At 46.3% G+C, this 24,059-nt stretch overlaps 1 protein-coding gene across 1 annotated transcript in view; it reads left to right on the forward strand.

Annotated features, from left to right (window-relative positions):
- The first annotated feature begins 18,527 nt into the window (after positions 1–18,527).
- The window catches only part of COL12A1 (collagen type XII alpha 1 chain), a 106,066-nt gene continuing 100,534 nt past the window's right edge, over positions 18,528–24,059 (forward strand). The window contains 2 exon segments of the mRNA XM_040598161.1: positions 18,528–18,788; positions 21,254–21,361. Of these exon segments, the coding sequence (XP_040454095.1) occupies positions 21,289–21,361 (73 nt within the window). The 5' untranslated portion in view covers positions 18,528–18,788; positions 21,254–21,288.

A 24,059-nucleotide genomic window follows, 5' to 3' on the forward strand; every position in this document is an offset into this window, starting at 1 on the left:
GCATCTTCAGCCATAGGCTTCCAGGCTGGTGAAGAGGGCTTTAAACTAAAGTTGCCGGAGGAGGGGAACCTCAGTCCTTCCCCCTCCTACCAGTTTGATGCCAGTGCCACCAACAGATGCCCGGAGCGGGATCACGGGTCGGCAGGAGAGCAGCACAAAGCAATTCCAGCCGCTGCAGCCAGGTCAGCTTCATGGGGGCCCAACTTAAATCCCTTTAGGTGAATGCACACAGCACGGGGAGTAAACAAAAGGAGTTAGGGGCGTGTGCACACCTGCAGGGCTCTGATCTTACTTTCCTTACAGAGATGTGGTGGGATGGCTCTTACGACTGGAGTTTGGCATGGAAAGATAGGGGCTCTTTAGGAAGTATGGGCAGGGGAGAGGAGGAGGAGGAGGAGGAGGTGTTTCACTCCGTTGGTGACCAGCTGGAGTTTACAGAGCTCCGCATGGGGATGGATGAGGAGCTGGCTGAGAGTTTATGGATCAAGATTAAAGGGAGGGCAGGGACAGGTGGCATCATAGTGGGTCACTAAGCATCACATTTGAGGAGTCGTGGCAGTCTGGTGAAGTTCCCACTGACTGGAAAAGGGGAAACATAACTCCCATTTTTAAAAAGCAAGACCTGCAGTGACAGGCCAGTCAGTCTCACTTGCATGCCCAGCAAGACCATGGAGCAGATCCTTCATGCTAAGGCACCTGGAGAATAAGGAGGTGATTGGTGACAGCCATCATGGCTTCACTAAGGGGAAATTGTGCCTGACAAATCTGGTGGACACCTATGATGGGGTTACAGCATTGATGGATGAGGAAAGGGCAACCAATGTCATCTACCTGGTCTTGTGCAAAGCATTTGACATTGTTCCACACAACATCCCTGTCTCTAAACTGAACAGACATGGATTTGATGGATGGACCACTTGGTGGATAAGGAATTGGCTGGATGGTCACACTCAAAGAGTTGTGGTCCATGTCTCAGTGTCCAGGGCAGACAAGTGGTGTTCCTCAGGGGTTGTACTGGGACGGGTGCTGTTTAGCATCTTTGTTGGCAGCATGGACAGTGGGATTGGGTGCACCCACAGCCAGTTTGCCGACAGCACCAAGCTGTGTGATGTGGTCAAGATGCTGGAGGGAAAGGATGCCATCCAGAGGGACCTTGACAGGGTGGCCCTGTGCAAACCTCATGAAGTCCAACCAGGCCAAGTGCAAGGTCCTGCACGTGGATCGGGGCAATCCCAAGCACAGATACAGGCTGGGTGGTGAATGGATTGACACCAGCCCCGAGGAGAAGGACTTGGGGGTACTGGTGGGCGAAGAACTGAATATGAGCCAGCAACGTGTGCTTGCAGCCACAACGCCAACCATATCCTGGGCTGTGTCAAAAGAAGCATGGCCAGCAGGCTTGTCCCCCTCTAACAGAGATTTTGATGAGCTGTCATAGAGACCCCACCTGGAGTACTACATTGAGTTCTGGAGCCCCCAACATAAGAAGGACATGGACCTGTTGGAGCGAGTCCAGAGGAGGGCCACAAAGATGATCAGAGGGCTGGAGCATCTATTCTATGAAGACAGGCTGAGAGCTGGGGTTGTTCAGCCTGGAGAAGAGAAGGCTCCAAGGACACCTTATAGCAGCTGTCCAGTACCTCACGGGGGCCTACAAGGAAGCTGGAGAGGGACTTTTACAAGGGCATGTAGTGACAGGACAGGGGGGAATGGCTTAAAGCTGAAAGAGGGTAGACTTAGATCAGAGATTAGGGAGAAATTGTTTACCGTGAGGGTGGTGAGGCACTGGAGCAGGTTGCCCAGGGAAGCTCTGGATGCCCCATCCCTGGGAGTGCTCAAGGCCAGGCTGGATGGGGCTTGGAGCAACCTGGTCTGGTGGGAGGTGTCCCTGCCCATGGCAGGGGGTTGGAACTAGATGATTTTTAAGGTCCCTTTCAACCCAAACCATTCCATGATACTACACTAGAGTGCTTTTTACTTTCAGTAAATTTATGCTGGGTTGATCAATATGCTGATCTTTGACTTGAAAGCCTCTTCTCTTTTATGTGATTTATGTTAGTGCTTTAGAGGTGAGTTAAATGCCCTAAAGCACTGCGAGAAAGTAGTATCTTGTCTATTATAGGAATTTCCTCTTCTTGCTTTAGTAGAGCAAATTAATTTTATAATAAATGCTTAGGATTGGATTATCCTGTGTGGAAATAAATGTTGAGTACTTGATGATTATGCTGTATCCTTGCAGTGGACTGCTGGAAGTTGACTGTAATATGTCTAGAAATAGAGGAATCTGATTCCTGATCACCCTCCAAAGGTGATAGTTTTTACTGTAGAGATAATAACACTGTCCTCTGCAGCATAACACTGTCCTCTGCAGCTTCAGGGGCTTAGAAGTAGTTTCAGTTAAACTCAACACCTTCATCTAACAAGTTATTTTTTTCAGTGGTTTTTCTGTGGTACGACTTAGTCAGGCATTGTATTTCCTGAAAGAATGAAGATTTCTAAGCATGCAAATACGATTAGCAAGTGAACACGTATTTATCTTGCTACCCATGAAATCAAGATTTATATGTTAATCGTAATTAAGACTTGGTAATCTTCCAACATTGCCTCATGTTTCAGGTGGCTAAAGCCGGCTTGCTCTCAGTCATTAGGGTAAATAAAGCAATTCCTTCTTTAGGATAAAATAATAATTTAAAAAAATTTTAGAGAACTTGGGGGTGTTCTAGAGCAGATAATGAAGTGAAGAAGGGGCACAGTAAGTGTTAATACTAGCTGCACTAGTGCAGTGCTAGAATTTTTCTACTGATTGAAAAGGTTTACAGTGATTGTTAATTAGATACTCTGGCAGTTGACTGCTAATTTGATCTAGGCTGAATGGGACCCTGTTAAGCTAGAAATACTGAAGATATTGAAGGCAGCGCTTATAAAAGTTAATTCTTTTATTAGAAGTGCTAAAAGTTAATTAAATTCTTATTGATAATTCTTGTCAGTTTCTAATGCTCTTTTGGAAGACTTTCTCCAGTGCTATCTGTAACTTTGGGGATAGGCTAAATGTTTAGAGAGGCCACCTTCTGTCTATGAATTGTACTCTTCAGTAGCTTAAGAGCAGGACTGGCACATGTCTGTAGGGCAGGAGCAGGTCTAGTTCATAAGTACATACCGGGTTACGTGGATTAGGTTTCAAACAATTGTAGCATAATTCAGGTTGGGAGGGACCTCTGAAGGTCAACTGGTCCAATCTTCTGCTTAGAGCAGTGCCACTTCAGAGATACATTGGGTTGCCCAGGGCCTTGAACAGTCCCACAGGGAGCGTCTCCAGGGATGCCATCTCCTGATACACCAGAAAAGTCTGTGCTACCATTCAGTGACACCTGGATGAGCTAGAGAGTTGAGTGGAGACGAGACTCATGAAGTTCAACAAAGGCAAGTGTAAGGTCCTGCACCTGGGGAGGGACAACCCCATGCACCAGCACAGGCCAGGGGTGACCTGCTGGAAGGCAGCTCTGCGGAGAAGGGCCTGGGGGTTCTGGGGGACAGCAAGCTGCCCACGAGCCAGCTGTGTGTCCCGGTGGCCAAGAAGGCCCATGGGACCCTGGGGGGCATTAGGAGCAGCGTGCCATCAGGTCGAGGGAGGTGATCCCCCCCCTCACTCTGCCCTGGTGAGGCCACACCTGGAGTGCTGTGTCCAGTTCTGGGCTCCCCAGTTCAAGGGAGACAGGGAACTGCTGGAGAGGGCCCAGCAGGGGGCTATGAGGATGCTGAGGGGACTGGAGCATCTCCCTGCTGAGGAAAGGCTGAGAGAGCCGGGGCTGTGTAGCCTGGAGAAGACTGAGGGGATCTTGTCAATGTCTACAGATACCTTAAGGGTGAATTCAAGAGGACGGGGCCAGGCTCCATTCAGTGGTGCCCAGTGACAGAACAAGGGTCAATGGGAACCAACTGCAACACAAGAAGTTCCATCTGAACATGAGGAAAAAGTTCTTTACTTTGAAGGTGACAGAGCACTGGAACAGGCTGCCCAGAGAGGGTATGGGGTCTCCTTCAAAACATTCAAAACCTGCATGGAAGCAATTTTGTGCATCCTGCTCTAGGCAAACCTGCTCTAGCAGGGGGTGGGACTAGAAGATCTCCAGAGGTCCCTTCCAACCCTGACCATTCCGTGACCCTGTGACAGAGATTCTACAGCCTCTGTGCAACCTGCTCCAGGGTTTCATCGTCCTTTCTCTGAAGAGTGTTTCTTTTTCTGGGATACAGGAGTACATGTGTTTAAAGGATGGTTGTTAACATTGCTGTAAACACAGCTAAAGGAAGCCACAATTGCACTTGAGTATCTCCACCTAGAGAAATCACGAATTTCACAGACTTAAAGCGGTAAGCAGGTATCTTTCAATGTCTTTTGTCCAGACCTTTCACAGAACGTGAGGCAGGAGCTGTAGGCATGGCTGAGTTTTAGGTTGTTGCTACTCGTTTGTGTTAGGCTGTCAGTAGCTGCTGCTTCTAAAGGTGTGCTTTCTGGGAGAGCTGTCAGTTCTGCTCCAATGTCATTTCTACTGGGTCACTCCGAACTTTCTGGCAGCAGTTTGAACTATGTGCCTGAAGTCAGGTTATGTGGCTTAGCAACAACATAGTGGAGGAGTGCTCGCCTGCTCTGTTTCAACAGCAGAACTGTATGGAAGCAGTCTGTATACGCAGAAACGCAACAAAGTGCTGATAAAGGTAATGCTTTGATCATGATCCTTTCCAAAGTCCTTTTTCAGTGGCTGAGGTGGTATTTATCAGCTTGCTGTGACACCGACAACCACAAATGCAAATGGAGATCTAGCGTTGTCTTTGGAGGAGAAAAAATTGATTGTGCCATTGGGCAGGGATACCCAGTAATAACTATTAGCTGCTATCATGTATTTAGGAACAAACCTTATATCTGAAGTAGCTCGTGCTGTCAGTGAAAATGCCTGCTCTGTGAAAACTGCTTCTGGGAAGCATCATTAAGTTGGTGAGTATGAGAATCACTTGTAAGCTACCCTGATGCCTCTTACTAGCTTGACTTAAAATTACTGGGGAAGAACATATGTGGGAATCAGTGGCAGCTGTGCATCCCTGGTTAGGTTTTATGTTCCTAACAATTTGTGCCTTTGCAGCCTTTCTGTCAAGTTGCTGCTTGTGGGTTATTACGCTGAAATTCTGGTGTTGACTCTCTAACAAATAGCTTGTAAAAAAAAAAAAAATTCCATCAAAACAATCCTTTTGTTTCTCTTCTCATGGAAACAGTGGGTTTTCCAGAATGCGAAAATGAGCACAAAAATCTAGTTTCCTGTTACGGTACTATTTTGGGCCTCTCATGGATTAAATTCAGAATTTTTCATTGCTGTCCTGGACAACCAGAATGTGCTTGTTAAACCTGAGGCAAAATGGAAGAGAAGGGCCAGTGTATTCAGAACTCTCTAGCAAACCCACAAATCTCAAAAAAGGAGAGTGGGGAAATCCCCCTTGATGGTAGCCTCTCTGCATAGCTGGGTTTGGCCAACTGCATGACTAAAAGAGCAAGAACTGCCTGTATGGATGCCTCAGAAGAAGGTTTGGGAAATTGGATTCAGCTTATCTTGAGAGGAACATTGATGCCTACAAGGAAGAGATACCTCACAGCACAGTGAATTATACTTCACAGCATGTGAAGGAATCAGCCTGCTCTCTGCGACACTGGTAAGGCTTCTGCTGCCGTCACATGCCCAGGGTTACTGCCAAGATGTGGACTAAGCGGTGGGCATCTGGAAGGCAGCATAGGGAAAGATCAAAATCTTTAAGAAACCCATGTCCTTTCCCACCTGTGGGAATTATGAAGAATGTTGAAAGAAGGACAATTGTTTAAATAGTCGGAATTGTAAAAATCCTGTGATGACCTAGGCGGTAGATGTGCATTTCTGTGTGTGACTGAAGCAGAACATGCACCTCAGATTCCGCTGTCTCAGGAATGGTGGCAGCTCACGAGTTGTGCTGCAGGCAGCATCCCTGGTGGGAGGGCGTATGGAGTAAATGCAAGCTAGAAAAAAGATCTCCATACCACGAAGCGATCAGTATTCATAGACAGAGCTTTGAAATGTTACTTAAATGAATAACAAATGACAAAAAATTGTCCTGGCAGAGGTGGGTCTAGTAGCCCCAAAGCACGTCCCTGGAGCCTGCAGATGGAGGTGGGCAGGGGAGCCATGGGCACCGCCAAGATTCTTTCTGCTGCAGGAGCAGGAGGAGGGGGAAAGCAAACAAGACCCAGTCAGCTGCTCAGCACCATTTTGTGGGACCACATTACAGAGCTAACAGGGCAATTCCCACCCGCTGTTCAGTCTGTATGTGTAATTTGTTGCAGCCACGTCCACACCACAAGCTGCCAGAAGGTGTAAATGAGGTACCTGTACTGCCTATACTTTCTTTCCCTAGGAAAATGCAAAAAGAGAGCTATGCATTCTAGGGCTAAAATGAATGGAAAATGTTTGGAAGTATCTGAAGATCTTACCTTCAGCCTTCCAATGGGTATTTTATGAGCAGAAGAAAATAAAATAAACAACATCTATTGCTCCTTGTTAATGTGGAAAAAATTATAAATGTGAAAAAATAAAATGGTCAGTAATAAGAAGTCATGGACTGCTAGCAGGTAACACTCAAACGATGTGTTTTTCTTGTCTGATCTTATTACTGTAGTGCTTAATTACCATCCTTAAATCAGGACTCTCTGGACTTAGCTATTATACTGACGTACAATATTGCTACCTTACTGCAGTCCTACTTTTGTGTTTAGGCAATACACATTGTACCTTTCCCCAAAAGAGATTTCATGTAAACTTTATTTTCTATTTCAAGTTCATGTAAAAAGTATTTTTCAGTTACTTAGAATATTAGAAACGGTAACTATGATTTTTTTATATTTTGCTGTAAAGAATGGGAAATCCTCCTGGCTTCCACTGAGCTGGATTGTTCTAAATGTCACCCCAAAACTATGGGGGACATTTTCTGCTAGATAGGCAATGAGTCCTCCACCTCTTCCAGTTCCCTTGCCACCCTATTTTTCATTATTCAAGTTTTTAAGCTTCCATGGTTTTAAGGTTAACAAAGGAAGCTTAGTAGTGTGCCAACTGTGGCAGAATAAAAAATATTGTTCATGCTACTGTAAGATAAATGACTGTTCAAACAATAATCGGACAGATGAAACAGATGAAAATCAAATCCTCAGTATTGCAGTTCTAGGTTACGCAACCAATTCTGAGACTCCAGATGTACAGACCATGTTTTACTTTCTCCATTGGGAAGGTAGCTCAGAACTCTTAGAACTGTGCCCTGGGCTACATTTTCTTGGCTGCTGAATATATATACAGACCCAATTAGCCTGACGCAAAAAATTCCCCAGCACGTCTGAAGACTAATAGTACACAATATCACAGCATTGGCTTCCTAAAAGACACCATGAAAAAAGTTCAGAAACTCTCAGAGGTAAAAAGAAAACACTAGAGATGTCTCTAAGTGTATGAACTTGTCTGTACTTTTTTTTCTCTTTCCTGATACCAGAGAAAAATGCCACTTTTCTAATGTTGCTCACCTTGGCTATCACTGCCCTGAACTGTGAGAAAGCATGATGAGGGTTTTTTTTTGTGCATATTTTGTATTAAGCTGACCTTCCTTACTCTCCCATTGTTTCCTAGTTCTGTTGATATATCAAAGAACTGGAGGCTGACCTTCATAGTTGCTGGAGTGAATCAGATTTTCAAAGACAAGATCAATCTGATCAACCTGACTTGACCCTAAATAAGGTATTTAGGGGATAAGTCAGAACCAACGTATGTTTTCATGTGCATGCTTGTGTGATTATTTTGATAAAGAAGTTCCTTTTAATAATAACACCACCTTCTCTAGCTGAACTTGCCTGAGCCTTTCCACTTATTTTTTCAGTACTCAGTCAATTCTGCTGTAAAAATAATGGCTTGTACAGAAACGCAATCTGAGGATAATCTCTTGGCTGTACTGTACTTTTTCTAATGTGAGTATTCAAGACTTTGAACTCAGTTGGTAGTGTACACAGTTTGTGATATATGTTTTGGTCTTAGTATTCCTCAAGAATTGTTATTATTCACAGGTTTTCTGTTAGACTGACTGCTAACAGGCTGCCCTGAAACACATGTAGAGCTAAAGCACACTCACATCTATTTTCTCAAAAAGATATGTCCTCACAAAAAAAGGGTAATTGGCTGGGATTTCTGTTTATGAATGTTGTGACAAAGCAAATTCACGTGCAGGAGCTAGGGAGGTATTGAGAGAAGGATGTTGTCCCACTGAGTCCCCAGTCAGGCAGTCCTGGTTTTAGCTCCTCGGGGAATACCAGTATCTGTATACAGTTAGCTGACAAAATACTCACTCCCGTTGCATATAGCCTGCTATGTCATAGAGAAAACTGCCAAAGAGGGATGAATTTGTCCTTTGCTGATGTGTTTTGGGATAATTTTTTTTTTTTTTTTTTTTTTTTTTTTTTTTTTTTGTTTCCAATCCAACAATCTGAACTTCATGAAATGTAATGATCTTTCCTCTCCTCTGTCTGATTTATGTGGTGCATGTGATTATTTTTTCTTCTCCCTCCTGAATATTTTGTTTTATTGTTATGCTACCAGCTTTGGTATTTTCATTGGTGAAACTGTCTGTCTTGTTGGGTCTTTGCTGGCTGCAGAAAAGGTAGGATGCTGTCTGGTGGGCGTGGAAATAACTTGGAAAGGGATGATCAGGTAAGATCCAGTAAGATCTAAGCTTTATATATATCAGAACATGGAAGGAGGTACAATAGAAAAGATCACAGGAGGCCTGGAGGTTTAGAGCTACTTAAATTAAGGCTTCCTAAACAGAACCGTTACAAACCAAGTATGAAATTAACAAGGTCACAGTGTTGCTTTAAAAGCATATTGCAGCATAGGTGCTGCTTTTCCTTCGTGAGCAACACACATTTGATTGCTAACAGAGGTGTAAAATAAGAGAGTAGTGTGTCTTGTGGTATGACCGTCTAATAAAATGGTATCCTTACCATTTGAGGTGTATTGAGTAATAACTCTCTTCTTGAGGCTGTGAAGTTCACCTAGAGATGCAGTTGCCCGTGATTTCACCAGAAGCAGCAGCAGAATGTTTTCCTTGAAAAGAACAGTAAGGCGATCAATTGAAATACATTATATGTGCTAATCCAAAAGTGTTTCAGCTGCCACAAGGATCCAGAAACAACTTGAACTGCCTTTTAATTTCTTTGGATTAAAAATTTTGTAGACAACTTCCCTGGGCCAAAACAGACATGTTTGTTCAGTTTTAACAATATCTGAAACAGCAGCAAAAAATGAAAATTCTTGTAGATGGTTGTCCTTCATTTTCCACAGAAGTTTTCCCTTTTAACCAAGAAATCTGGACTGTGCAGGGCCTGATGTATGTGCTCTGCCCAAAATGTTCTTACTCTGAAATTAAGATTCCTCTATGAGTTTCTATGCAAATCTCTTGTATCATTCTCATCAATGTGATCATAATATTATGCATATTCAGAGATGCTTTTTGGAATAAAAGGGAGATTTGGTGCTGCTAGAGCTTGTCCCACCTGTTGAGATGGTTTGTTCATATGGTTTGACTATGAGCAGCTTCTGTTCCTCCAGTGGTGCAAGGAGGAACTTGTGATTCCATCAGGACCTTTAAGCTACGGATATGTTCTTTAACTAATTGAGTTATACATGTTTGTTTATTATCAAAGTGGTTCCACATTGTTTCATCTCAACATGAGCACTGACTCTGGGTGACTAATGCCCTGGGACCTGAAGTTTATAATGGAAAGGCTGACACACACATGCAATCTTACCTATCATAATACTGTGCAAAAGGGAAATATATGATTTAAACATTTTAATGATCTCTGTTGCTCAGTGGGAAGTTACAAGTCCCAAAGGAGCCAGGCCAACTTTGTTATCAAGGTTTATTCAACTCTTAGAAGCAGCAGGGCACATTTTGCTAAATATAGTGCGGTGTGCTAATATGGGCTATGTGTGGAGCATTGCACTGGGACCACTCTGCCACGGAGCTGGAGCATAGTGCACCAGGAGGTTAGCAGACCTTCTTCCTTTGGCTGAGGTTTTCAGAAGTATGTCTAAAGTTAGTCTCCCAGATCTATACTAAAACATTTACATGAATAGCCTGATTTTTAGAAGAGCAATACCAAGAAATTATCTTCTAATAAAATAATAAAATAGAAAAAAATCTTAACAACAACAACAACAAGAAATTATTTTATTATTTCTGGAAACAGTACTCAAATGTGTGGCCAGATTTCTGGGAATGAAAGAGGGGAATTACACCTTTTGGCTACCCCAGCTTAATTAATTATGGGATATAAATGCAGTTTCTAAAAGGAAGTCACAAAACCTGGAGTGGTGCAAGAGAGACGTCAACTGTATGGCCGGGCAGTGAAAGCTGCATATGACATATTTTGGAGTTAGGGAGGAACCTCTGTCACAATCTTTACCTCACTGTCCAGGTCTGAGATCCAAAAGCAGATGGGTATAGACTGGAAATCACTACCATCTAACCATCTTTTGATCAACTCAGGCACATTTGCTAGTCTTATTCTGATCCCCAGTAAGTGGGTGTTTACATGGGCAGACTACAAAGCCTGGCCCCAGCAAGACTGGCAAAAACTGGAAAGGAAAAGTAAAAGTGCTCAATCCAGTTGCCTACATTTGGGTGTCTAGCACCATCTCAGGCTATAGTTGAGGCATTTGCTTGGAGCTGGCAGATACAACAGAGGACCTGCAGGAGACTTGCACACTTGGAGGCCTAACAGGATGCCTGTGGCACCCAAAGCCGCACTGGGGGCTTGACTCTGCCTCCTAAGTGGTCTAGTACAGTATGAGATGTGCCAGTGTATATGGGTCCTGGGTTGTAGCTAGCAGCTCCACAAGAGGTCTCAGATGCTGCAGGGCACTCAAATGGCTCTAGAACCCAACGTGACAGCAGCAGAGCCAAGCCCTGTGGATGGTAGATGGCCAAACTGCTCAGGCACCGCTGAGTTGGTTAACTGGATCTTCATCAGCCATTGCAGAAGAAGTTTAGATGCTGGGCTCACATGCAGGCACCCAAATGGATCTCAGCCCACAGCCAAATACCACCGGAGGTGACCATGCAGGACAGAGCAGTGGGCACAGACGATGCTGTCAAGCAGCAAAGCTGTGATGGTGGGGCATGTGTCAAGGAGCACACAACCTCCGTCTGCCTTATCTTCTCTGGAGGTCAGAGAAGCAGAAATTAGAAATTAGTTTTTATTAGAAAATAAGGTCCCAACCGCTACTCCTAGCATGAAGAAAGGGACTTCATCTTACAGCTGCTGCTGTTCTTACGTGGGGAAGAAGATCGTGATATAGTAAAGCCCCCTGTTGTGATGTGTCTTAAGCAGCACATCACTTAAATACATTTCAAAGAGCACTGGGCAGAGCGTAAAGAGGCAACAAGTCAGATTGCACTCTAGAAAATGGAATAGCAAAGGATGGAAAGAACCTGGGTGATGTTTCAGAGTGTAATTTGTGATTAAAAAACTATTTCTTTAAAAATCCTAAGAAGATTTGGATTTGTGTTTTTTGTTTTGTTTTGTTTTGTTTTGTTTTGTTTTGTTTTGTTTTGTTTTGTTTTGTTTTGTTTTGTTTTGTTTTGTTTTGTTTTGTTTTGTTTTGTTTTGTTTTGTAAGTAAGAGACACTGAGGCTTGCAACAAACACATTTCTCCAGAAAAGAATACATTATAATAGAAATCAGGACAACGCCAAACCCAAGATATGTTCAATAAACTGGGGTGGCTAAAAACTAGCAAAGTAGGGAAGCCAGCTGGAAAGCATCCAAGAGAGTGGAGGAAAGGGCATACGAGAGCAGACATTTTAACAGTTTCTTGTGAAGCCTTTCTGCAGGCTGTAGAGGTGTTTATACTCAAGAGAGACATTGAACTCCAACAGGTGATAAAGCCTGTCAGCAAAGAGTGGGTGGGAGCTTTCAAGTAACCTTTACAAGTGGAAACAAAACCCAATAGTTTTCTGTTTACACAACAGAGTGCTTCTGATACTGAAGCACAGGGCAACATCTATTTATAATCCAAATAAATCTTATGTTCTGGTATTTGGAACTGTCAGCATTCAACATACTGGGAAGCAGCAGCCACAAGGCTGCGTTAAGAAATGCTGGTTTAAGTCTGCATTGTTTTCTCCATGTATTTTCCCTTTTAGTCACTAGCCAATTATGACTTGTGCAAAAGAAACACATTTCTTTTTAAAGCTACTTTATGTGGAGTTCATAAATGTCTTGACAGGTGATACCTTGGCAGTGTTTGTAATGCCTGCGAGCTAAGCTCTTGCCTGACTTTTTTTTCTGCGAAAGCTCAAAATTTCCATGTGTCCATCACACCTGTGATCGGTGACATGCAGATGAGAGCCCCATAGGTCTCACGGAAGTGTATATAACCTGGGCTATCCAGCTCCCTGGGCTCGGTCTATTCCCTGGCCATGTCCTGACCCAAGTTTTGCCTTTTGTGCTCTTTCTTTTGGAGATGAAAGAGCTGTGGTGAATGTCACAACCTGACAGTCTGGATATCAAGGCGCTGAGACTGGGAAGGTGGGGGAAGAGGGGAGCAGGGATAATGATGATGACCATGGAGTTTATCTCCCCTAAATTTTAGAAATGGTTAAAAAATTACATGACTGTCGCCAAAAGGGGTTTTAGCAGCACTGGTGGGGTCTGTGCCTCTGGCAGTCGCATGCAAGAAGAAATCTTCCAGTCCTGGTTCTTGGCTCTCAGGCTGAAAGTTTGCAGGGATGCCAGTGAAGTAATTTTTTTTTTTACTCTAAATGGAGCCTGTTTTTGTGGAACCATCCAAAGATACAGGTTTGTCTGGTAGAGAGCTTTTTTTTTTTTTTCTTAAATAATTTTTCATTTCACTTCATAGTCAACTTACTCTGTCGATCCAACTTATTTCTGACTTCTGTGCTCATAGTCCAACTATGGACAACATGTGACTCACCTAAAACAAGTTATTATCTATTGTCAGCCACTAGGAAGCAGGTCCCCAAAGTATGCTGTTAGTACTAAGTATGGTATGAAGGATTTCTCTTTGAAGCCCCAGTGTACTTTAAATAACAGGAGATGAACTAAATGGCCTCTCAAGATCTTTTCCAGCCTCATTTACTATGGGTCTGTGCATTCGTATCAGATTCGCTTGTCAGAGTGTTTAAGATTTTGAATGTTTGTCCTGATGAACTGACAGGAAGTTTGGAGCTGACCTTTACATCCTCTAGACTTTCTTGGGACGATGCATATTGGGAGAGAGCGCAGCAGCAGCTAAGTGTTCTCCCTTGCCAGCTTCCCTCCGACCCGCTCCCCAGGGGAATCACAGCATCCCTCCCTACTCAATGCCTTTTGTACCTGTGGGGGAGAGAGGGACAGCATCAGCGGTTGGCCTAATGACAAAGCATTCAGTCTTAAAATTCCCCCACTAGCGTTAATTATCCCCCTGTCTGCAATGACAGGATCAGGTCACTCACTGGCTAGTGCAACTTGAACTTTCAATAGCTTTGAATACCTTCTTCGTTCAGGCACAAGTTCACGTTCTCCATAAGCTTGCCTACCACCTACATGGACCCTGCTCTCACAATATATATTGATATTTTTTAAAATAGATATACTAAGGAGAATTAGCAAAATGTTCCTATTCAGAGCTTGGCACGTCACCATTTCAGACTGTTGCTGATTAATTTTATGTGCTTCTTTGTAGGGAGTAATTACATTGAAATAGTTGAGGGGTTACCAAATGTAGGGGAACCTATGGCTATTAACCCTTCATCTTATGTGAATCTAATTTAGGTATTCAGAGAACACTGTATTATAATGTTCTGTAAGTAGCACCTAGTGGTTGGCGATTTTTTTAAAGTGTTTTCATTTTTTAAAATGATGTGATTCCTCAGTGGATCATCATTCTTTCACCGGGGACTCCTCAGCCATGTGGAGAAGAGGAATGCTTAGACCTGCGTCTGCAAATCTTTGCGGCTAGTTCATTGTAACAGGAACGGTCAAGTTAAGTCGTAATGTGATACCTGGCAAACATACACAGTCACTGTCCTCACTTAATTTCTTTTCTCGCCCTCTTTAATCAAGCAAGCCAACAATTCATTTTGTCCTGAATAGGTCAGGATTCTGTTGTGAAAAAATGAGTGAGCTTATTTGAAGCAAAGCAACTTGATTTAGGAATCTTTTAATGTAAAGCATATTTGTGCATATATATATGTAAGGGACTATAAGATCGTTGCATCTAATTTTTTCCAATTTTAGTATTAAAGCTCTGATATTTTAGAAAATTTACTGCCTACAAATTAACTGGCTTTTGTAAGACTCCCAAAACACATTAAAAGGCTGGTTCCTTTCTATTTATACTTTCTCTTTTGAATGATTTATTTACTTTTCCAGTCCTACTTATTTGGAACCACAATATTTTCTTACTTTCAGAGCATTACATGATGGGAAAAATCAGTTATAGAAATTGAATAGTTACTAAGGAAAACATACCTGGTGAGGTAGATAATTATTTCATGGCTGTAACTCTCCAGGCATGCTGCTTCCATAGTTGTTCCACTAAATGAGTAGATTTCAGATAGAATCAGTCCTCTCTGAACACTGCTAATACAAGAAGCCATTCCTCGTTATGAAGGTCAGACTAGTACTGCTCTCTGAATACCAGCTCTGAAATGAAATTATCCAAATAAATGAACGCCAGACTGAGTTCTTCTCATGCCATTGACTGGAAATCTCTCAGAGAAGGTAGGGTCTGCAGGAAGTGCTTTGCTGTATTTTGTCCTTCGGCATTTTATGGATGCAGATAGAATACAGTGCAATATTAGCTTTATGACTGATTTAACAGGGAATAAAAAAAATACACTGGAAAGGCAGTTCTTTGTGTTCTAAGGAATGAATGGGCCTCCTGAATGACTGTACTAAGACGATGTTTAATTTAGATACACTGTAGTGATAGATGCAGTGATAGACTGACCAGCAAAGTACTTCCCAGGTAGATGCAACTAAGTCACTGGCAGCAGCACAGTTTTGCCTGTATGACAACATTTAATGCTGAATCTATTTATCGTTTAATGCTCAAAGAGCTGACACTTTTTTGAATCTTCCTTTGTGCAAAACATATACTCAAAAACATATATACATATGAATAAGGCATTTAACATATTCCTATGTAAAGCTGATGCAACTAACTGTTGGGAAGGTACAGAGGCCAAATCTAGCATGACAGCCACATGGAAACGATATTCAAGGTTTATGGTGCTGAACTGCAGAATGTCCTGTTCTAGTCTGTCCTGGGCAATGCAGCCTGAGGAAATAAAAAGACCCCAAAGGTGCCTGAAACATAAAGTAGCTTGAATTACTCTAGACGCAAAACCAGTTTCAAATTTCTAAGAAATTCCTGGTTATCTGCAATGTTACTATCGTGTACCTACACCAGAAATGGGCACTATTATGAATAAATATGAATAAATATGTATTTAAATATGAATAAATATGAATTCAAATTTCATTTTTTTGTATTTAAATTTGTCACTGTTTCAATTTATTGAGCTTAGCAAAGAAAATTGCAGAGCTGGAGTGCATGGTCTTAATGTGTTTAACACTTGTCTAAGAAACAAGCAGACAGGAGAGTGTTAGTAAATGTTTGTGCATTTCAGAAATGCCTTCTGCATCACATATTATGTGCTCAGACTATGAATGTACATAGCAACAGAGCTGATTAAAAACAACCCATTTAATTACTGTGACACATGGAAGCATGCACTCTAAATGTTATTAGTTGGTGTATTTTACATGTGAAAGATCTTAGGAGAAACATGGTTAGGACAGTTAGAACAAAGAGTTAAAGATAAGAATGAAATCCTGCTGCCCTTGGAGTCAGTGACTTACTTGCTCTTGCCAGCTCTGAGTCTTATTTCACGCCAAGAAATTAAGTGAAGCTGGTCAGCTGGGAAGAATGGGAGATAGCCCCCTCAGCAGCCCCTAGGTCCTGTGAAGGAGAGTCTACAAGATTCTTGCACCCCTGAGAGATCCATTGGTTTCAAAGTCTCTACTCATGTAAATCCAGTTGTAGCTTCAGTACCAAATTATTTAAATATTTTAATATTTACCTGAGCAATTTAACTTTTAAATAGAAAAATACATCTTTTCTTCCATCCTCATTATTTGCATTAATTGATTTTTAAGTCTTAACATAAAATCCTGGTTATCCTATGATGAAAAAATCCACAGTACATTGTAAAAAAACACCGTTGCAGTGCACAAATGATAAAAATACCTCATTTGCATTAATTCACTTCATATGGAAGCATATTTCTCTGTAATCCCTGATGTCTGTTCTTCTGAAACAGTTGTGGACACCACATTTATACTGGTGTTCTTGGTGTGTTTGTTCCGGAAATCAAAATTTTAGAAAAGTACTGTTTCTCAGAAACATTGCTTTTACATATCAGATCTGGATAGGAAGAAATTAAATTCCCCATGGCAAAGTGCCAAAAGAGAAAAAACAACTCAACAGCTGGGCAATGGGGTTAATAGGTCAAGAGTATTTTTATCAGCAGAGGAGATGTTGCTTTTGGAACATGCATTTTATCAATACCAGACAGCTGAAGCTGTGGCATGTCCCTAAGAGTAGCTGGTTGACTTCCAAAGTGTCTGGAAATGTCAGCACGTGTCTTCTGGTTATCACTTTCTTTTCAGCATCTGAGTTCTCATGCAGATGACTGGTCTACTACAGAAATGCAGACAACCTCATTCAGATCAGGAGCGACATGTCCTCCCGTCGACCACGTCCTTCATCTCCCAGTCCCACGGAAAAGCGCCCAGGAGCGGTGCCCCGGTGAATTATTAATCTCCTCTTATCAGGCACTTCCACCTTGGCTGGAACTCGACCTGGTTGCTCTGCAATTCATGTCTGCACATAAAGCCGACGTGGGGCCAACACGATCCTCAAATCTTGCTGCCCTCTCCAGACAGGGGCTCCTAAACTCCGCACCGGGGGGCTGCCCCGTCTCTCCCTCTCTCCTGCCCTCCCACCCTTGTTTTCCTTCTTGTCCCTTCTGGTCGCACGTTGCTTTCTGGCAGCCGTGGCCCCGGGAGCCCCGCGGAGGCCTCGACAGCGGGGCCGTCGGTGTGCCGCTGCCGCCCCTGCCCGCCGCCGCCGGGGGGCGCTCCCGCACCGCGAATGGCCCGGCCCGGCGGGCGGGCGGTGCGGGGGTCCGGGCTGAGCGGGGTCGCGGCTGCGAGGCCCCCGCAGCTCCTCTCGCTCCCTGGCTGCCCCGCTCCTCGCCCAGCTTTTTTCCGCGTCCCCAGTTTGCAGACCCACTCCGAGGGGGCGGGAAGCAACGCGCTCCACCGGGACGGTGACAGCCCCTCTTTCAGCCCGAAGGGGTCCCAGAGGAGCCTCTTCCGAGAGCGCTACCGGGTGCGGGAGTGGACCCCGCTGAGGCGTGGAGCCGGCGGCGGCCCTGGGGCAGGAGCGGGGTCCCTGGGAAAGCCCTGGCTGGACGACCTGCTTCCCCCGGGCAGGGAAGGGACCGTGCGTGCCGCCGTGTGACCCCCGCGCTGCAGGGGCCGGGACACGCCGGGTGCCGGGAGCAAGCGACAGGAGACCCTGGGCGAGCCTCCGGCCCAAGAGGCTGCCCGATTCCGGAAGGTGCAGTTTCTTTTGAAGGCACCCGGCTTCAGACAGCGGCCACGGGCGCGGGTTTTCCCTCAGGGTCGGGGGGAGGAGGCTGCGGGGGCCACGCGCCCCGTCCCCTCTGCCCGAGGGGTCGCGCCCGCCGCGCTGCGGGCGGCACCCGGCACCGGCGGCGCTTTCTGCGCGGAGCAAAACAGCTCTGTGGCGGGGGAGGGGGGAGGGGGCGCGTTGTGTTAATGTGTGTAGGCTACACGGGGAGGAGGCCAGGCACACCTGAGCCGTGTCGGGATGACTATGCCCTCTTAGCCCGCGAGGCTCCCGGCCGCCGCCCCGGGGCTGCCTGTGCTTCTCTGCAAGGCTGCCCCGGGGATCGGGCCGGCCCCGGGAGAGGTCCTCAGCGCGGGGCGTGGGGGTGGCGCGGGGACACCCTGCGCGCTGCCGTCCCTCGAAGCCCTGCCCGGGGACTCAGTTTTTCCACTGCCCTCCCGTGTGCGCCCTCCCCCCCCCCCCCCCCCTTTGGGAAGCCGAGGGGAGGGAGGGGGCGGCGGGCCGGGCCCCTGCGTCCGGGCGCGCTGCCGCGGCGGCCGCCCGCCTCATGCCGCAGGAATGCGCGGAGGTATGCGCCAGTTTCCAGAAGTGGATCCCCTTCCTTGCTGGAGCAGAGCAGCGCATATATCACCCGGTGGCAGCAGTCCACCTTCCCTGCAGTTTCGTAACCGCTTACGAGGGTAAATTGAGAGTTGGGAACAGCCCTCTATTAAGTAGCAGATTGAGAAGAGGCTCTTCCCACTTGGAGAAGGCAAGTCTTCCCAGACAGACCCCTCGCATCGGGAGCTACAGTAATCGAGGCGCCTCCTCTGCGCTCAGCTATTGCCGCTGCTTCTGCTCCTCCTTCGCCGCCGCTGCTACTTGCTGCTCCCTCCACAAGGTGCCCCCGGAGCTTCATCCTTTCTCCTCCTCCCTTTACCCAGGTCCGACGGCTGCGGCTGGCCGTGCAGGCACCGCCGGAGCCACCGCCGGAGGAGCTGCCCCGTCACCCTGCAGCCGCCTCTGAAGGTCTGTGCCCGCGCGGGAGCGGGGTCCCCCTGCCTCCCCCTCGGCCGCCCCCTCGGCCGCCCCCGCCGCAGCACGCCCGCAGCCCTGGGGATGCCCGTTAGGCTGCGATGCGCCGCGCTGGGCTGGGGGTGACGCGGGGCGGGGGGGCAGAGCGTGTGTGTGCGTGTCGCCGGGTGCGTGTCGGGCATGTCGGGGCTGGCTTGCGGGTGCGAGGCGAAAGGGAGGAGGCGCGGAGCCGAGCCCGGGGGGCTGCCGGGCCCGGGGGGCCGCGGTGGCTCTGCCCGGCCGGAGGCTGCAGGCGGTGGCCGGTGCACGCTGCCCCTGCGGCTCTGGCAGGAGCGCTTCCCTCCCTTGCGCGCTGCCGGTGATACCTTCTGTATCCAGTTTTTTATGCCTTTGGTAGGTAGAGGTTTTTTCCTGTGATTTTTTCCGTTTAGGTCGATTTTTCTTCTTGAAAGTGGTAAATGTCGTGCACTGCGTGGTTTGGAAAGGCTTTGGCTAAGCTTTTGTAGGTTGAATTAGTGTGAGGTTGGACTGGCGCTGGTGAAAGCCTGGGTTTTTTTAAAGTGGTCTGTAAAGATCAATGATAAAACCTTGAGTCCTGACACAAAGTCTGCTTGCGTCCACGCTGAGCCAGCGAGAGGGCCTTTCCTCTGCCACCTCCAGGCCTTCTTTCCCACACCTAAGGCTGCAAAAAGGAAACAAAATGTTTCCAGGTGGGCAAATGAATGCTTTGGCTGAGACTCTTTATTTCATGAAAGAAAAATGTATATCGGGCATGGTAGACATGCAGCAGTAGCAAACTCCTAGATGCCTTTGGGAGATCATTAATTTCTGTTGCTTTTCAAATGGATCAAAAGATGGCACTCCAAGCCCACACAAGATTTCTGGGACAAAAGTCCGTTTGCTTGGGTTTAGATGATCCTTAAACTTGCTGGAGAACACAGTAGGTGTGTGCTCAGGGACAACCGTTTCCCACGCGGAGTGGTGGTATGACGTTGGAGCTTTCAGGGCAATTTAATGCTATCCGTGGTCTTTCTTGTGTTGCTGTCAGGGAGTTGTTATGATCAATGTTACTTTTCTGTTTACCCACTGGAGGTACCATTGGACTGAAACCATTGCTTAGTTTTTCTTCAGGCTCTCGGTATTTTTATGTGCAGTAAAGGTGTTTGGCTAAGACAAGTATATACAGCTGCCTGGCAGAAGCCTGTTAAGTTCAGTGTCAGTAGCTGGGAAATTCCTGGATCTCCATAGCATCTACCCACTAAATGTGCCTTGCACGTTAGATCTCTAGATGGCAGAAGACTATTATTTTCCCTTTCAGCTGTTTCTGCAGACTAAAGATTTATGTATTTTTCTTTTGTTTTACTCTTGGCACTTCCCGATATAATCTGTTGCCTAATTGCTTTTGGAATTCTCTTTCCTCCAGCCTAATTATGATCTATGATGCATTTATGACTTTATTTGAACAAATTAACCCTCCCCTACTTCCCAAGATAGAAAAATCCAAACTTTAGAAACACATGCGTATGCGATGAGGACTGTTCATATTAGCCGTTACTTAGACAAGGAAATAATTTCGAAGCTTTGCTGGAATAATTGGGAGTAATTTGACATGACCTAGAGCGTATAGTTACGAAGGTACAGCTACTTGCAATTTAGGAACCGCTAATTTAGCCTAATCCCACCTATTTTGCTAGACAACCTGCAGTGATCGTGAGACTCTTTCACCTGCCTGCTTTTTATAGTGTGTTTTAAATCTATTTTCTCTCAGGACATGTAAATGAATTATCAGATGTTGAAACATCATGGCTAGACAGACTTGTCAGGTTTCAGTTGTGTGTTACACACACTTCTGTATAATCTATTTCAGACCTTCAAGAAATGAAGGATAGCATATTCGCAGGCAGAACCCCTCAAAAAAAAGTTTTATTACAGTTTCCAAACTGCCTTGAGACCACTAAAACACAGCTAACTAAGTGCTTCAACAGTTATGAAAAAGGAGCAGAATAAAATCCCCAGCTGAAAGAGACATTTAGTTGATCCAAGGCAGGAATGACCTCTGAATTAGCTATCATCACACTCGGCGATGAAGTCATGGAGCTCCCTCCTGGCTCCTGCCTGTGCGGAGGCACGGATCTTCACTGCACTTCTCTGATCAGATTAACCCCAACTAGGTTAAAACCGCGTGTGCTTACCGTGATTGGAAAGGGTTCAGCAACAAAAGGCACATTATTGCGAGATGATACTCTCCAGTTAGTCATGCAGATCTGTCACCGTCTTGGATGGATTTCAAGTCTAGAGGTTTCAACCTGGTCCCGTGGGTGGAGGCTGGGGATAAGGGAACAAAGTGAAATCCATGGTTCGGCTTTTTTATGTTTCATGAATACACCCACGCAATCCTCTAATCCACGCGTATCATTTCCTTCTCCTTTCTCCCTTTCCCCCCCCTCCCATCACTGCAGATTCATTCATGTTGTTGTGATCTGAAAGGGCAGAAATGAAGACAGCGCTGTGCTTGGCAGTCGCTGCTCTGTGTGCAGCCGCCCTCCTCTCCTCCATCGAGGCTGAAGGTAACCTTCCCCTCCCTGCCCCCTCGCCCCCGGCGCCCTGCTGACCGGCAAACCTCCCAGCCAGCCTTCAGCTACCCGCTCTCTCCCTCGCTGTTTTTGAGTGTAACTACTTCACCTTCTCTCTCTCTCTCCTTCAGAGAAACGCCTCTCCTTCCTTGCCCAGCTCCTTCTGTGCTCTGTTTCTCCCGGCTAGCCAGCCGGACCATAGCTCCCTCTCTCTGTCTCTCTGGTGTGCTGTCCACACCGCCCCACAGACAGGGGGGTGGCTGGCATGGCCGCCTGGGCGCAGCGCCCCAAGGAGCCCACTGCCACCACCGCCGGCGGGCAGCCCGGCACGGCTGGGGCCCGCCAGCGCTGCCTCGCTGATGGACCGAGAATGGCTGAGCTCTGTGCTGTAGAGTCTCTCTTAGTTATGTTGAGAGAGGAAACGAAAAGCCCACCACCCAACAGCCCGCAGCTTTGAAATAAAATACTCCAACAGAGTCTGGCTCTCTGCGCCTGTGTGTTTTGTCTGGACTGGAACCCTCGTCTCCATCCCGCCGGCCTCCCCTGCTTGGTGGGGCGACCCCCGGCCGAGCCCTGGGGTGGCCAGACCCTTCCCTGGGACTGCTTCGGCCTCTGTGGTGGGTCTGACCTGGGGAGCACCCCCGGGGAGGTGCTGCCGCCGCCGTGACGTACATCCTGGGCACCACGGAAGGGTGGCTGCGCCTGGGCCAGGCCTTGCTGCGGTGGCCAGGGCCCCAAGGTTCTGGCATGCCTGTGTTACTGTCACCCCCAAGGGGGCCTTTCTTCTCCTCCTCCTCCTCCTCCTCGTCCTCCTTGCAGGGCCCTGGCCCAGTCTCCCTGGAGGTTGAGGTCCCTGTCAGCCCGTGGCAGTGTCCTGCCTCCAGCTGCATGGACGAAGACCTGGGGAGACCCATTGTGGCCACCACAGGCGCTATGGCATGGTTCAAAATGGCTTGGCCCTGGCGCATTTGCGTCCCTGGTGGATTAACAGCAAGTGTGGGGGCAACCTCCCCTGTCGCTCTCCACGTGAGCTGGATGGCTTTGGTTGTAGTAACAGTGCCTCTGTCAGCAGTGGCTGCCAGGGGAAATAGAGATGCTGGACACCCTGCGCTGAAATGACTTAATCTGACCTCCGCGACGCGACTCCATCGCAGGGTGAACCGAACCACTGGGTGTGGACTCCCCTGGATTTACTGGAAAAAAACCCAGAAGCCAGCATTTGATAATTCAGTTTTTTTCCCTTCCTTCTCTTTCTGTATTGAACTGAAGCAAATTCTCTGATTGTGGCCAGCTGCAAGCTCCTGTGTCTGTACCTGGTCACCTTGGCTGATGGCTACTAAAAGCCAGGCATGTCACAGATGCCTCTGGGGTGTGTATGCCTCCCCAGCAGCGGTGCTTACTTGGGGCATGCAGATGTAAAGTACACTGGCTTTCTGGAAAAAGATGACATTTCTGCTAGTAGTGCAACATCTGGTCACCCTAGGAGAGAATCAGCCTGCTGCCTCCTTCTTGCGCTGCGTTGTTGTTGGCTGTGGAACTGAACAAGGTCATTTGAAGTCATTTCAGAGTTGCATTTGAAATGCAGGATGGCTGTGCCAGAGAAAGCAGAGAAAGTGTACGGTTTTGGTGGAGGAAGGGAGTGGATGTGTTCGTGCATTCTTCCCCATCTTAGGAGGGAGCTCATTCAGAGCTAGAGTAATGTTGCTGTTGTCCTGCACCACTGATTTCACGTTTGGAGTAGGTTATTTTGAAATGTAAATGAAGGTATTTTATTTAGCTATAGCTCGACTAAACCAGTCATAGCTTGAGTGCTGTTAATGAAAGCTACAAAACCATATTTGAAGTACACAGTTGTTTTACAACAGTGAAACTGGACACATTGCCAGACAAGCTGGCCAAGTTGTTTACATCTCATGTTGGAGGATGTGCCACTGCTACATAAAAGGGTGGACAAAGCCTGACCTTGTGAATTGTAGAGGGCTCCTGGACAGCCCTTACATTACTCTGCATTCAGAAATGTGTATTAATAGAATACCTAGTTTGCAGTGATCAGGTTTCTATGAGAAACTTTTCCTAGCTTCAGAATTTTGAAGTAAGAGCAGAAAAGTGTCTTTTGAGTAGGAAGTGCAGTGAGAAACAGTGGTGCTGAAAATGGAAGTTCAAAGCTAGGCATACCTTAGGGCTTGCTTTGGTGGCAACTGCTTCCCCCCCTAAGACTTTTTACAGTGTGTTTTTTGTTTGCACTATACTGGTCATCCTTCTGCACTGTTTTAATTTTGTGCTTCAATTTTGCATCATATTGTAAATTGCATGTTGGATCTTATTTACTTAATTTCAGTATCATTACCACTTAAATCCTGTCTGCTGAACTGACTTTGTCCTGGACACATATCCTTTAATCTGTGTTTTCACATAACATGGTGGCAAAGCTCTCCCCTTGGCTCTGTGGTGTTCACAAGAGATGCAGTTTGAATTTTCTTTCCTTGAGTGTGGGTAGACACTTGATGGGATGAAAAAGTGAGAGGGGATAAGAGAGAGGGCCATTTGATGTGGTAAAGATTGTTGATATGGGGTGGAAAGATGGAATGAAAGCAGAGGGGAGGAAAAGCTGCGTTCTGTTTTTCTGTCTTCCTTCAGATTTCATTTTGCAGTCTCCCCTGGGACTAGATCTGGTTTTTATCCAATACTGCTG

This window comes from Falco naumanni, chromosome 6 (genome assembly GCF_017639655.2).
Source record: "Falco naumanni isolate bFalNau1 chromosome 6, bFalNau1.pat, whole genome shotgun sequence".
NCBI lineage: Eukaryota > Metazoa > Chordata > Aves > Falconiformes > Falconidae > Falco > Falco naumanni.